A 12194-nucleotide genomic window follows, 5' to 3' on the forward strand; every position below is an offset into this window, starting at 1 on the left:
GGAAGAAAAGAAGGATGTGCTGATTGGAGAAGGCAAAGGAGAAGTGGAATAAAATTCTCTGAAAAGAGATCATAAATGCCATGGACACCAATAAAAGATGAACTAGAGATTTAGAGGACCCACAGTAAGTTAAAAAAAATCCGAGTCCAAAGTTTTTTGCAGGCTGCTACTGTGATTTTGGGTAACTCAACAACTTTGGCCCAACTTCTTAGAGATTCAGAGAGAAAATGGCAGTAAAATTTCACCTCATGCAGATGCTGTGAACAGTAATGAATAAACATGACAAATAAATATGCTGCAAACAAGAGCTAAAAATGCTATGTAAGAAGCAATCTTTGCACTTACTAAAAATCTTTCATCAGATGATTTCAAATTGGAGATGTCTCAGGAGAAAAAACCATTGAAAATACAAACAGATTTTATTTTTTGTACTTTTATTGAAAAGGTACATTTAAAAAAATACACAGACATTTTACCATTTACAGGTTGCAGATATAGATGCTCTAAAAGAGTCCACTCTGTTTTATTGTTTTATGATAACTCTTGCCCCTGATATCACGAACATTCCAGTCTTGTTGATATCGGTTTAGAAACGGGCGCATGGGAGCATGACCTGCAATATATTCAGTGAACAGAAAGACAACTTGTTCAATTATAAATTTTTTTATCTTCTGTACATTATTGCATTAGGGAGCCACAAAATTATGTAGCATCATTACAAATGAAAACAGGTTAAAAATGAAGAAGATACTTATATAGAAATACATGGATTCATTGTCTTCTTGCAGAATGCACAAGAGGTGCAAAAATGTGCAATTTAGGAAGCTCTTTTTCTGTTTGTATACGTTTGCTTAGCAACACAAACCAGTGAGGAAGCTACAAAATAAGTTAAACAAAAATAGCAAACAGGTAGTAATTATAGCTATGTTATATGGCTTTCTATTTCATTTAAATATCTCCAAATAAAATGTGAAATAAAGAAAATACATTATTTTATCTTTTGTTCTCTTAAAGAGAAAATTCAAAGCTACTTTGCTTCCTAACATTTACACAGCAACTAAAAATGTTTAATTCAGACAAGAGATACAGATCTAGTACTACACAGGATACAACAGTACTTGGGTCGAAACGGTACACAATCCCTGTCAACAACAGTACACCAAAAAGAAAACTTTGTGATCCATTGGTAAGATAGTATCCACAAGTAAGCACTTGTGTTCATTGTTTTTTGTTCCACACTAGAATACACCCAGTTCGATACCAGAGTTATTTACAGACATCTGAGGAAGATCCTAGTTTTCAAGTCTGTCAGGAAAATATTCCATATTGTTTTAAGCCAGATCATACCCATGGAAAAATAGAGAATGATTTTCTTTCTTTTTCTTTCTGACCAATACATGTTCAAGAAATCAAATATCTGAGATACACAAATTGAACGGGGTAGGGTGGGGGAGGAAATAGGGAGATAAAGCCTTGCTGCTCAGATTCCTAAATTGTAGGAGCAGTCTCTAAAAGCCCTCGTGAATCTAGTGATGTGTTTCTCTTTGGAATTGGGGAGCTGGATGGTGGGCTGCATATTGTGGGTGAATGGGGGTACTGCAACACAAACTGCTTAAATTGCTGAATCCTTGTGGCTTTCTTTCTCAACTTCCTACTGGCCTCAAACGTCTTGGGGTTTGCAGACGTTAGTACGGAGCAAAGAGGATGGAGGCAGGAGTGGCGCGGATGGGCCCATGCCCAGGCCTCAGAAGAGCTGGAGGAATGGCTGGAGCCTGGAAGAGCGAGGCAGAGGGCCGGGGTGGGAGTGACAGCGCAGAGGACACGGCTGCCGCCGCTGCCAGAGGTGAGGACAGGAAGGCTGGGGCCAAAGGCTTCATCATATCTTTCTGGAACGCAAGTTTTGCCTAAGGGAGGGAGAAAACCAGGAATGGGGTGGAGATACTGTTTTTGAATAACAGCACCACAGGCATCTTTTCATAAGCAAAACACAAACATTAAGAAGTCTTAAATTTTGAAAATCTTCACTCTCAGAAGTCAAGAAATAATTCTTTTCTTTTCTTTCTTTTTATTTTATTATTATTATACTTTAAGTTTTAGGGTACATGTGCACAATGTGCAGGTTAGTCACATATGTATACATGTGCCATGCTGGTGTGCTGCACCCATTAACTCGTCATTTAACATTAGGTATATCTCCTAATGCTATCCCTCCCCCCTCCTCCCACCCCACAACAGTCCCCAGAGTGTGATGTTCCCCTTCCTGTGTCCATGTGTTCACATTGTTCAATTCCCACCTATGAGTGAGAATATGCGGTGTTTGGTTTTTTGTTCTTGCAATAGTTTACTGAGAATGATGATTTCCAATTTCATCCATGTCCCTACAAAGGACATGAACTCATCATTTTTTATGGCTGCATAGTATTCCATGGTGTATATGTGCCACATTTTCTTAATCCAGTCTATCATTGTTGGACATTTGGGTTGGTTCCAAGTCTTTGCTATTGTGAATAGTGCCGCAATGAACATACGTGTGCATGTGTCTTTATAGCAGCATGATTTATAGTCCTTTGGGTATATACCCAGTAATGGGATGGTTGGGTCAAATGGTATTTCTAGTTCTAGATCCCTGAGGAATCGCCACACTGACTTCCACAATGGTTGAACTAGTTTACAGTCCCACCAACAGTGTAAAAGTGTTCCTATTTCTCTACAAAATGGGAGAAAATTTTCGCAACCTACTCATCTGACAAAGAGCTAATATCCAGAATCTACAATGAACTCCAACAAATTTACAAGAAAAAAACAAACAACCCCATCAAAAAGTGGGCAAAGGATATGAACAGACACTTCTCAAAAGAAGACATTTATGCAGCCAAAAGACACATGAAAAAATGCTCACCATCACTGGCCATCAGAGAAATACAAATCAAAACCACAATGAGATACCATCTCACACCAGTTAGAATGGCAATCATTAAAAAGTCAGGAAGGAAATGATTATTTTCACAATGCTGGTTTCAGTGGCTCATGGCATAGCTTTCTTTTATTTGGTGGTCTTTGCTCCTGTGTGCTAGGGCACAGGGAAAGGCCTCTGAATAAATTCTAATGCTATTGTATGCTGCTGCTCACCAGGAAAAAAAACATGCCCAGAAGTTTCCTGCTTAGATGATGAAGTTCAATTCAAAATTCAGGCTTGTCTTAAACCATGATGAGACCTAGAGAGTTTCGTTTTGTTTTTTGAGAATATGTGTGATCCTTCCCTTCTCTTAGATAAGCTGCATTGAGGTTAGGTAATGAGTTCAGGACTTTAGGGACCCTGAAGAGTCAAGAAAACAGTCAGTTCACACCTCTATCACTGGCTACTTAATGAGTAGTCCTTGAAAAATCACAGCTAAATCAAATTTCTGTTGTTGAGAATGATTGTAAGTGGGTAGAAACTTTCTATTTAACGGAATGCCAGGATGGAATCCTCCTGTGAAGAAATCAATCCTTAATTTCTCTCTCTTGCAATCAGGAGGAGCATTGCAAGCTGGATTTGCTTAATGCAGGTAATACCTGCTTGCAGCATCAGACAGAGGCTTTGGAGAAGCTGGAAGGTAATCTCAGAATTGCCTCCAGCTGGACAAGCTCAGCTTCATCCTCAGACTGAACACTGCACTGGGCCCAGTCCCAGGGAGATTGTGAAATCTATCCATCTTGGTATTTATATGACACTTATTGCTGGAGTCCCTAGGTGTTTTTGCAAAGACACTGAAAATAGCACATATTGACAGGCTAATTACCAACATGCCTGCTAGAATGGATAGAGCACACGATACAGACACCGCTTTACCTTCTTATGCCAAATAATAATAATAAAAAAACAGAAAGCATGAGGATATTACATTAAATGGATGGATTTTTGTTTTATGAAAGAAATCCCTCTTTCCAGGTTCAACATTCCAGGATTCCTTAGGCATCACTTGTCCTTGTTCTTGAGCCTTTACTTTATATGCTAAAGAGGATAGTCTTTTGAAAACAACTTGGTAAAGAGTAAAATATTAGCTCTTTTTTTTATTATTATTATACTTTAAGTTTTAGAGTACATGTGCACAATGTGCAGGTTAGTTACATATGTATACATGTGCCACGCTGGTGTGCTGCACCCATTAACTCGTCATTTAGCATTAGGTATATCTCCTAATGCTATCCCTCCCCCCTCCCCCCACCCCACAACAGTCCCCAGAGTGTGATGTTCCCCTTCCTGTGTCCATGTGTTCTCATTGTTCAATTCCCACCTATGAGTGAGAACATGTGGTGTTTGGTTTTTTGTCCTTGCGATAGTTTACTGAGAATGATGATTTCCAATTTCATCCACGTCCCTACAAAGGACATGAACTCATCATTTTTTATGGCTGCATAGTATTCCATGGTGTATATGTGCCACATTTTCTTAATCCAGTCTATCATTGTTGGACATTTGGGTTGGTTCCAAGTCTTTGCTATTGTGAATAGTGCTGCAATAAACATACGTGTGCATGTGTCTTTATAGCAGCATGATTTATAGTCCTTTGGGTATATACCCAGTAATGGGATGGCTGGGTCAAATGGTATTTCTAGTTCTAGATCCCTGAGGAATCGCCACACTGACTTCCACAATGGTTGAACTAGTTTACAGTACCACCAACAGTGTAAAAGTGTTCCTATTTCTCCACATCCTCTCCAGCACCTGTTGTTTCCTGACTTTTTAATGATTGCCATTCTAACTGGTGTGAGATGGTATCTCATTGTGGTCTTGATTTGCATTTCTCTGATGGCCAGTGATGATGAGCATTTTTTCATGTGATTCTTGGCTGCATAAATGTCTTCTTTTGAGAAGTGTCTGTTCATATCCTTCACGCACTTTTTGATGGGGTTGTTTGTTTTTTTCTTGTAAATTTGTTGGAGTTCATTGTAGATTCTGGATATTAGCTCTTTATCAGATGAGTAGGTTGCGAAAATTTTCTCCCATTTTGTAGGTTGCCTGTTCACTCTGATGTTAGTTTCTTTTGCTGTGCAGAAGCTCTTTAGTTTAATTAGATCCCATTTGTCAATTTTGGCTTTTGTTGCCATTGCTTTTGGTGTTTTAGACATGAAGTCCTTGCCTATGCCTATGTCCAGTTTCTGTTTTCTAAGTAAGTTGTCCTATAGCAGGAACTAAGCAGTTCATTCTAAAACTTCTGTCTATGAGGGCTATTTAAATTCGAAACCTTTCATGACCATTAGACTCTATGCCCTCCTTGCCCACAGTGGCTGCCCAACCCAGCAAGGCTGCCCCACAAAACAGGTGAGCAGGTGAGGTAAACTTACTGCTAGAATACTCGGGCTCCGCTGGAGTTTGTTGTAAGGGCTGTATTTTGGCTTCAGTGGTTTCCCTGCAACTCGATCTTTATGCCTTCGGCTAGAAATGTGCTGAAAAAAGTTTGATGCATTAGCTGGATTGAAATGTGAGTCTTATTCCATGTAAGACGTATTTCTAGGTAGCTATTTTCTCCATTGCCAACTCTAGGTCCATAGTTCCACGACAGTGTGGGTAAAATCATTATGATTTCTAAATTAAGACTTAGTCCTCCCTCAATTGTAGTGCCCCTCTGTCCCTCTCCTGTTCTCTATAGCCCTTATCAGATTTTGCCTGGTATTACCACCGTTACTGGTGAGTCTCTCTCTCTCTAATCAGATTTTGAGCCTTTGGAAGACAGGCTTAACATCTTACCTTACCAGAAGCTCCTGCTCAACTGTAGGCTCCAGTGACTACTGTTCCTATCTCTCTAACATCTAGCCTGGAACCTGACATATAGTAACAGTAGATGCTCAAATATTTCATGCTGACTTTTTCTTCCACGTAGCACCTATATGTTGCGTATTGTCTGCATCCTACAAAAGTTAGTCAACTTAACTGTGAGCACGGTAAAAACCATTTATAGATGAGAAGATACACAGTCAAGTGGTGACCTAAAACAATAATGTTTACTAATTCAGGATACGTTACCTGTTTGAGTTGAATTTCTGAATTAACATGAACATCACAGATTTCACAATGAAATGTCTTGTTCTGTAGTCCTGACCCCTTACTGCCATTCTGCATCTTTAATCTTGATCCAGGTCTAGGATAGGATTTAATTGGACCAGCCCCATTACGAGCTTCAACCATGGTCTTGTGTTTAGATCCTAAGACAGAAAGAGACATATATTAAATAGCTATCCAAGAATTATATAAAGCTCTTTGTTTTCTTATCCTTGAGAAGTTTACCTGCAGGCTAAAATTCCCAATGCTTTTTTAAAAATGATCACTTTAATGCTGATTTTAAATTTAACACGTTATTGTAAAAAATGGAAAAATGTAAGAGTATATAATAAAGAAAATACAGAAAAACATAAGAAAATAAAGATGACTCATATTTTCACTACTCAGAGGTAACCACTATTACCATTTTAGGGTATTTCTTGTCAGATTCTTTTTTTTAATGTACTAAAAGCAGTTTTCAAAATGGGGATCATACTAATTAAATATCCTGAAAATTTCACATAGCAAATCATGTACATATTTTCTGATCATTATGTTTTAATGGCTGATTAACATATATCATATTGGGTTACTATATTCAGTATTTCCCTACTGGTGGGCTTTAGGTTGTTTCCATTTTTTTCTCTTTTAAGTGTATTGTAGTGAACATTGTGCATAAATATTTATCTTCCTCTCTGTCACTTCATCAAAATGAGTTTTGGACAGTATTAGATGTTTTTAAGAAAATAAAGAATAGGACAAGTTTGATCTCCAAGCTGCTTTTGTCTTGCTAGTTCCAAAGTCATATGGTCATACTTTTCTAAAACCACTCCTTCGAATCAAAAAAATAGAGAAGCATTGAACAAACCTAAGGTCTGAACAACAAAAGATATGGTATTCTGATGGGAAAAGTTGGGTTTTGTTATAAACATCATTTAAACGCAAAAGATAGCAGCTAACCTGTGTTGTGTGCCTCTAGCTGTGACAGGGAGTTCACAGCCACTTTGCATAGTGAACAATAAAGTAATTTTTTGGCTTTTTCTTCTTCTGATTCAACAACAGTACCAGGAGCTCCATTTGTGCTCTTGGAGGGAGAAGTGGCTGCTCCAGGTGGTAGGGGTGTTGTGCCAGATTTGAGGAGAAATGAGCCACTTTCAGAACTTGATGGCTGACTGGAACTGCTGGCTTTTGACTTCCCTTTATCTTCTAAGAGAAACACAGAGAGATCTTATTGAAGCCTCATATATCATATAAACAAAGATAAATCACCACAGATGAATTAAAAATAGAAATTTGATTCTTACGTGAAGTTTTTATTGCAGCATAGATTTCAGTTTATAGAGGTTAAATCAACCTCTATATTTAAATCAAACAGAACATTATGCCATCAGTTTCCATATTAGGTCATCCCAAGATAAGGATGACTTATGAAAAATGACTTTGTTCTCCCACTTGGAGCAGGTAACTTTCTGTCTGACATCCTTGAGTCATAAATTACTCTACAAGGAAATCTTTATTATTAAACAAAACCACCTACCCTCTGATACAATTACATGATATGAAGGTAACATGAAAGAAGCCATTAGGCCATGTTAGTTTCATTTGACTACTTATGTTTAATTATGAGAGAGATAAGTTAAACTTTGATTTTTATACCAAGTTAAAATTTTAACTTTGGATTGTGGGATAGAAGAAACATGGTTAATTTTGATTATGATTAGTTAAGTTTTTGCTGCTCTGTGGATGGCAATGCAATTTATCCAAAATATAAGAGACCAAGATTCCATTCATTACCCTTATTAATTACCACCAGTCTAAATCAAAAGTTTTAAATAATGACATTAACCATAAGCACAATATGAAGATTAGCCAAGTCATTTAAAGACATTTTGGCAGTTTGATCATGTAGCTACTAAATGCTTATAATCCTCAAGGCCCATGTGCAGGCTATGAGAGTCAGAGTGACTTTAACAGAATCTAACTCATTGAAGTTCATTTGCTATTCAAGACAGGCTCTGTTCAGTGACGCCTTTGGGAAAGAAACTGGGGCTTTGTAAGCAACAGCAAAATCTATCACACATTTAATCCTAGTAGAGCTGGTACTCTTAGAAAATGTCTATAGATATGCTGATTAACTCTTATAAAGAGAGAAAGGGAATTAAATCTGAGAATATATTTGCTAATTGCCCTAGCTAATTTGGAATTGTATACCATTGGCCTAGAAGACTAAGAGGTAAGGAAAGACTAGGCAACAGCAATGTGATGTGTGTTTCTGTGTGTATGTTACAAGGTTCTGTATATGGGTAAACCTAAGCTTTAGAACACATTGCAAATGATGGGAGATCATATTTCTACTAAAATATTATATAAAGAAAAGCCAAACTGATTTAGGAATCAGCAGTTGATTTCCATCCTTTTTTTTTTTTGAGTTGGATCCATTCAGGTTGAGACTAGACACAGCCAGAGGGTGCTATGGAGGGATTCCAAATCTGGGTGTTACTTAGAATACATGAATGCTGAGATCTTTTTTTATCCTTAGGTTGCACATTCCATATTCCCTTTCAGTGAGTGTACTAAAACTTCAGGATGACATAAAATATGATGGAAAAGGTCTTAGACTTTTATTAAACTGACCTCTATAGTGTGAGAGAAGGACATAAAATCATTCTTCCTAGTTGGTAATAGTCAGCAGATTAGATTGGAGAATATTTTAGGCCTGGAACCCTCTCACCTATAAGGATCCCTCAGATTGAATTTGCAATCTTACAAAACTCATAAAGCAGCAAAATAATTCAGTAATCTTAATATTTGGAATTACTCAGTTTCTTATGATGAAAATTAAAGTTATTACATACTAAAATCTTTCCTTGCTTCAAGCATTTCATATGAATTCGATCTAAAAGAATCTGATCTGTTTCAGCCATTGACAGCATTCTCTCATATTACTAATAATGTCCCTTATACTAATGTCCCTCATAAACCCTTACATTTATATAGAACTTTACAGTTTACAAAGTGCTATCACTTACATTGTCTTATTAGCTCTCACAGAAAACTTGTGAAATAGGTAAGGCTCAAAATGATTATTCCTACCTTAAAGATGAGGAAACTGAGCCTTTTCAAAATTAAATAATGTCCCACAGATTAATAAGTGGCATAAATGTGCATGATGTTTTCTCTAACTGATCAGTCTGTGGTACACTAATATTTCAGCACAAAAGGAGGACTTAATATATCACTAGTGATATAAAAGTACACAGCAGTCACCCTAGATGTGAAATAACAGTTGCTTTGTTTTACAATTGTAGGTTAGTTTTTAGGGTATATTTATTTAGCATAAGTGAAAATATCTATCCTGTTCAACAATCATTTGATTTAGGTTATATTGAGAAGATGTATAAAATTATATGTTTTCTCTATGTTCCTATTTCTTTAAGAAAATGATTTCCTTTTCATATCTTTTTTCAAAGGGGTAATTTATGAATTAACAAGTACATATTAACAATATGTTAATTGCTGACAATGTGCTAGACACTAAAGAGAATAGTAAATAAAGTAAGTATGGACTATAAGAAAATTACAGTATAGCAGGAGGAAATGAGACAGTCATTCAAAGATCTCTAATTTACAACAGAAACTGGTAAGAGGCATGAGAGCATAGAGCAGAAAATCATTACTTCTGCTTGGGAAGAATGAGACATTTTTCATTAAAGAAGTGGCATTTTTAAGGTTTTGAAGGTCAGATTTGGATAAGCATAGAATAGGATTGAAAATGAGTGGGAAGGCCATCGTCTCAGCCCAAAATCTCCTTAAGCTGATAGGCAACTTCAGCAAAGTCTCAGGATACAAAATCAATGTGCAAAAATCACAAGCATTCTTATACATCAATAACAGACAAACAGAGAGCCAAATCATGAGTGAACTCCCATTCACAATTGCTTCAAAGAGAATAAAATACCTAGGAATCCAACTTACAAGGGATGTGAAGGACCTCTTCAAGGAGAACTACAAACCACTGCTCAAGGAAATAAAAGAGGATACAAACAAATGGAAGAACATTCCATGCCCATGGGTAGGAAGAATCAATATCGTGAAAATGGCCATACTGCCCAAGGTAATTTATAGATTCAATGCCATCCCCATCGAGCTACCAATGACTTTCTTCACAGAATTGGAAAAAACTACTTTAAAGTTCATATGGAACCAAAAAAGAGCCTGGGTTGCTAAGTCAAGTCAATCCTAAGCCAAAAGAACAAAGCTGGAGGCATCATGCTACCTGACTTCAAACTATACTACAAGGCTACAGTAACCAAAACAGCATGGTACTGGTACCAAAACAGAGATATAGACCAATGGAACAGAACACAGCCCTCAGAAATAATGCCACATATCTACAACCATCTGATCTTTGACAAACCTGACAAAAACAAGAAATGGGGAAATTATTCCCTATTTAATAAATGGTGCTGGGAAAACTGGCTAGCCATATGTAGAAAGCTGAAACTGGATCCCTTCCTTACACCTTATACAAAAATTAATTCAAGATGGATTAAAGACTTAAATGTTAGACCTAAAACCATAAAAACCCTAGAAGAAAACCTAGGCAATACCATTCAGGACATAGGCATGGGCAAGGACTTCATGTCTAAAACACCAAAAGCAATGGCAACAAAAGCCAAATTTGACAAATGGGATCTAATTAAACTAAAGAGCTTCTGCACAGCAAAAGAAACTACCATCAGAGTGAACAGGCAACCTACAGAATGGGAGAAAATTTTTGCAACCTACTCATCTGACAAAGGGCTAATATCCAGAATCTACAATGAACTCCAACAAATTTACAAGAAAAAAACAAACAACCCCATCAAAAAGTGCATGAAGGATATGAACAGACACTTCTCAAAAGAAGACATTTATGCAGCCAAAAGACACATGAAAAAATGCTCATCATCACTGGCCATCAGAGAAATGCAAATCAAAACCACAATGAGATACCATCTCCCACCAGTTAGAATGGCAATCATTAAAAAGTCAGGAAACAACAGGTGCTGGAGAGGATGTGGAGAAATAGGAACACTTTTACACTGTTGGTGGGACTGTAAACTAGTTCAACCATTGTGGAAATCAGTATGGCGATTCCTCAGGGATCTAGAACTAGAAATACCATTTGACCCAGCCATCCCATTACTGGGTATATACCCAAAGGATTATAAATCATGCTGCTATAAAGACATATGCATATTTATTGCGGCACTATTCACAATAGCAAAGACTTGGAACCAACCTAAATGTCCAACAATGATAGACTTGATTAAGAAAATGTGGCACATATACACCATGGAATACTATGCAGCCATAAAAAGTGACGAGTTCATGTCCTTTGTAGGGACATGGATGAAATTGGAAATCATCATTCTCAGCAAACTATCGCAAGGACAAAAAACCAAACACCGCATGTTCTTACTCATAGGTGGGAATTGAACAATGAGAACACATGGACACAGGCAGGGGAACATCACACACCAGGGCCTGTTGTGGGGTGGGGGGAGGGGGGAGGGATAGCATTTGGAGATATACCTAATGTTAAATGATGAGTTACTGGGTTCATGGCACATGTATACATATGTAACTAACCTGCACGTTGTGCACATGTACCCTAAAACTTAAAGTATAATTAAAAAAAAAAAAAGAAAATGTGTGGGAAGTGAATGGTTGGAAGCAGAAACATAAGGAAATACCTAGGTATTAGAAATCTTGGGGTTTTCTTGGTAAATACCTGGTAGTTGAGCATAGAGTTGGCAACAAGTATAATGGGAGATATTATTATAGACGTCAATTGAGCCAGAAGGCAGAGAATATCTTAAAACTATTAAAATATATACTAAGGGCAGACACTTTCCTTTTAAAATTGAGATGTATAGTATGTTTAACACTTACATGGTCTAAAATTCAGATAAATTACGTTTTAAATTTTTTTTCTCAGATAGGCCAGAGTCTTAATCTTTGAGAATATTAAGGAAAAATGTTGACTTTGGAAATGTGTAAATGATTTTACCCTATTTAGGAAATTCTGTTATTGGATAGATACTATCTAGTCAATAAAACAGATCCTAAAATTTGAAAAGTCACTGATATATTTATATATTTGAATAGTTGCATTCTTTCTCAATAT

The 12194-nt window shown here is 36.9% G+C and overlaps 1 protein-coding gene across 7 annotated transcripts in view; it reads right to left on the minus strand.

Annotated features, from left to right (window-relative positions):
* Positions 1-417: 417 nt before the first annotated feature.
* Positions 418-12194, minus strand: part of ZNF385B (zinc finger protein 385B) — a 430199-nt gene continuing 418422 nt past the window's right edge. For all 7 annotated transcript variants that reach the window (XM_054477896.1, XM_054477895.1, XM_054477894.1 and 4 more), the window contains 4 exons: positions 6983-7228; positions 6008-6186; positions 5329-5430; positions 418-1904 (listed from right to left, as the gene is read on the minus strand). In XM_054477896.1, the coding sequence (XP_054333871.1) occupies positions 1686-1904; positions 5329-5430; positions 6008-6186; positions 6983-7228 (746 nt within the window). In that variant the 3' untranslated portion in view covers positions 418-1685. The remainder of the gene's footprint in view (positions 1905-5328; positions 5431-6007; positions 6187-6982; positions 7229-12194) is intronic.

This window comes from Pongo pygmaeus, chromosome 11 (genome assembly GCF_028885625.2).
Source record: "Pongo pygmaeus isolate AG05252 chromosome 11, NHGRI_mPonPyg2-v2.0_pri, whole genome shotgun sequence".
In the NCBI taxonomy this organism is placed as follows: domain Eukaryota; kingdom Metazoa; phylum Chordata; class Mammalia; order Primates; family Hominidae; genus Pongo; species Pongo pygmaeus.